Here is a 1,871-nt window from a genome sequence, read left to right on the forward strand (position 1 = left end):
CAGGTAGGCTTCCTGGAGGAAAGGGGTTGGAGGGGTGGTGTCTGTTTGGAGAACAAAAAAGTGAGGAGAGAGGGAGGATGGCAAGATTGGCCACGAGGGACCCCCGGAACTAGGTGGGGATACAACAAGCAGACTCTTCCCATATGGGATGGGTTGTTGCTTTCCAGAGACAGAGGCGGGGGGCTGACCAAGATGACCTCTGCCCACCCAGGCACTGAGTGTAGCTACAGACGGAGCCTAGGATTAGAGGTCGAGATCACTGCTTGACCCCGCCCTCTTGCTGTGTGCCCACAGGACTAGCGCGAGGCGGCTCCTGGCAATTGGGCTGTTCCGGGCCGGCAAGAGGGAGCTTGATGCGTGCCCGGCGTGCGCAGGTCGATGCCGCCGGCAGAAAAGAGCCAGGGACCACCGGTCCTGGCGCCCGCCGAACGCGCCCGGGGCCGGGTGCCGGGCCTGCAGTCGCCTGCGCTGTGCTGCGCCTGCGGTCTGTGCGCGCTGCTGGCTGGTGTGAACGTGACGCTGGCCGGCGCCTTCGCCTCCTTCCTGCCCGGGCACAACCCGCTGCTCGTTGTGGGGTCGGGGCTGCTGGTGCTGGCGCTCGGCTTCTTCGCGGCCTGCTGCGTGTTTAGCCGCCGGGGCCCCGCGCCCGGCGCGCGCTCGGCGGCCGCGGGGGTACCTGGCCAGGGTGGCGGCGGCGCCGGGCCCGTGGCGCTAGAGATGGAGAGCAGCGAGCGCACGGCACAGGACACCACGACCATGCAGCTCAGCCCTGCAGTCTCAGCCGCGTCCTCCGGCCGCTCCAGCCCCGGCCCCAGCACCCTCGCCTTGGAGGCCCCGGCGCCCGCGGCCTTCTGCGCGCTGCGCTCAGAAGGGATCCAGCTCAACCCGCCCCGGGAGAGGGCCGCCCCCTAGCGGACCAGGACCCCGCCGTGACTCTGCTCTCCGGGTTCACTCCCCTTCCTTCCGTGCCATTTAAGGGGACAAAAGAAAAAGAAAAAAGCTTTTCTTTTCTTACTTTCTTTCTTTCTCTCTCTCTTTCTTTTCCTTTCTTCCTTCTTTCTTTTTTACAAGGGTCTGGTGCTGGGTGCAGGGGGCCTCATCTTTTCCATCTCCCAAACTCCTGGGTAGAACGTGTGATGGTGTCAGGGGTCACACCCCGAAGAAGGGAGCAGCAGACCCTTGGCCCCTTAGGTGGGGTCTCTGGTCCCTACTAAACCTCACCCATCCAGCTTGATGAAAGTAGGCCCCTGGACCCTCGACCCTGACACTGCAACCTCTGCCTGGCATGTGGGCACTGTGAACCAAGGAGCACCCACCCTGAAGGGGCTAACCACCAGCAGTGTCAGTCCCCCCGGGGGTGGGAGGAAGAGAGGAAGAAGGGACAAATGTCAACCTGGGCTGTCTGTCATTGCACACACAGTGAAGGGCTTCCAGCCCCCTCCTGCCCATCGCTACCCTCCTTGTTTCTACCCCAACATGACCTTTGGGATTCATTTGGCCAAGAAACTGTGGCTCTGACTTGAGCCAGGATGGTCCCTAGAAGCAGGGCTGGGGCGAGCACTCCCCACCCTTGCTGTCTGACTACGAGCAGGGGTAGCTGAGACTGGGGCCCTGACAGAGGTGAGTGGTGAGGGGGCCTCTGCAGCCCTGAAAGTCCTAGTGTGACCGTCACTGCCAACAATGCTGGCCCCCACCCACCATGACTGTGCCACACCATGCATTCCTGCGGTGCCTCACTCCTCAATAAAGCGCCTTTGGAGTCAGTCCTCTGTGACAGTGCAGGCCGGGAGGGAGGGTTGGCTGCGGGGCCTCTGGCTGAGCACCTTGGGTTCTGGGGCCCTCCTAGCCTGTGGCTGAGTGCCCAAGCATCC

The 1,871-nt window shown here is 63.2% G+C and overlaps 1 protein-coding gene across 1 annotated transcript; it reads left to right on the forward strand.

Annotated features, from left to right (window-relative positions):
* The first annotated feature begins 378 nt into the window (after positions 1-378).
* TMEM275 (transmembrane protein 275) lies at positions 379-912 on the forward strand. Its single transcript, XM_033229327.1, has one exon. It carries the CDS (start codon positions 379-381, stop codon positions 910-912), a length of 534 nt encoding a protein of 177 aa, XP_033085218.1.
* The last annotated feature ends 959 nt before the right edge of the window (positions 913-1,871 follow it).

This window comes from Trachypithecus francoisi, unplaced genomic scaffold (assembly GCF_009764315.1).
Source record: "Trachypithecus francoisi isolate TF-2019V2 unplaced genomic scaffold, Tfra_2.0 Lachesis_group12, whole genome shotgun sequence".
Lineage (NCBI taxonomy): Eukaryota > Metazoa > Chordata > Mammalia > Primates > Cercopithecidae > Trachypithecus > Trachypithecus francoisi.

Coding starts and splice junctions, on each gene's coding strand:
- TMEM275 (XM_033229327.1), top strand. CDS start 379: ATGCCGCCGGCAGAAAAGAGCCAGGGACCACCGGTCCTGGCGCCCGCC.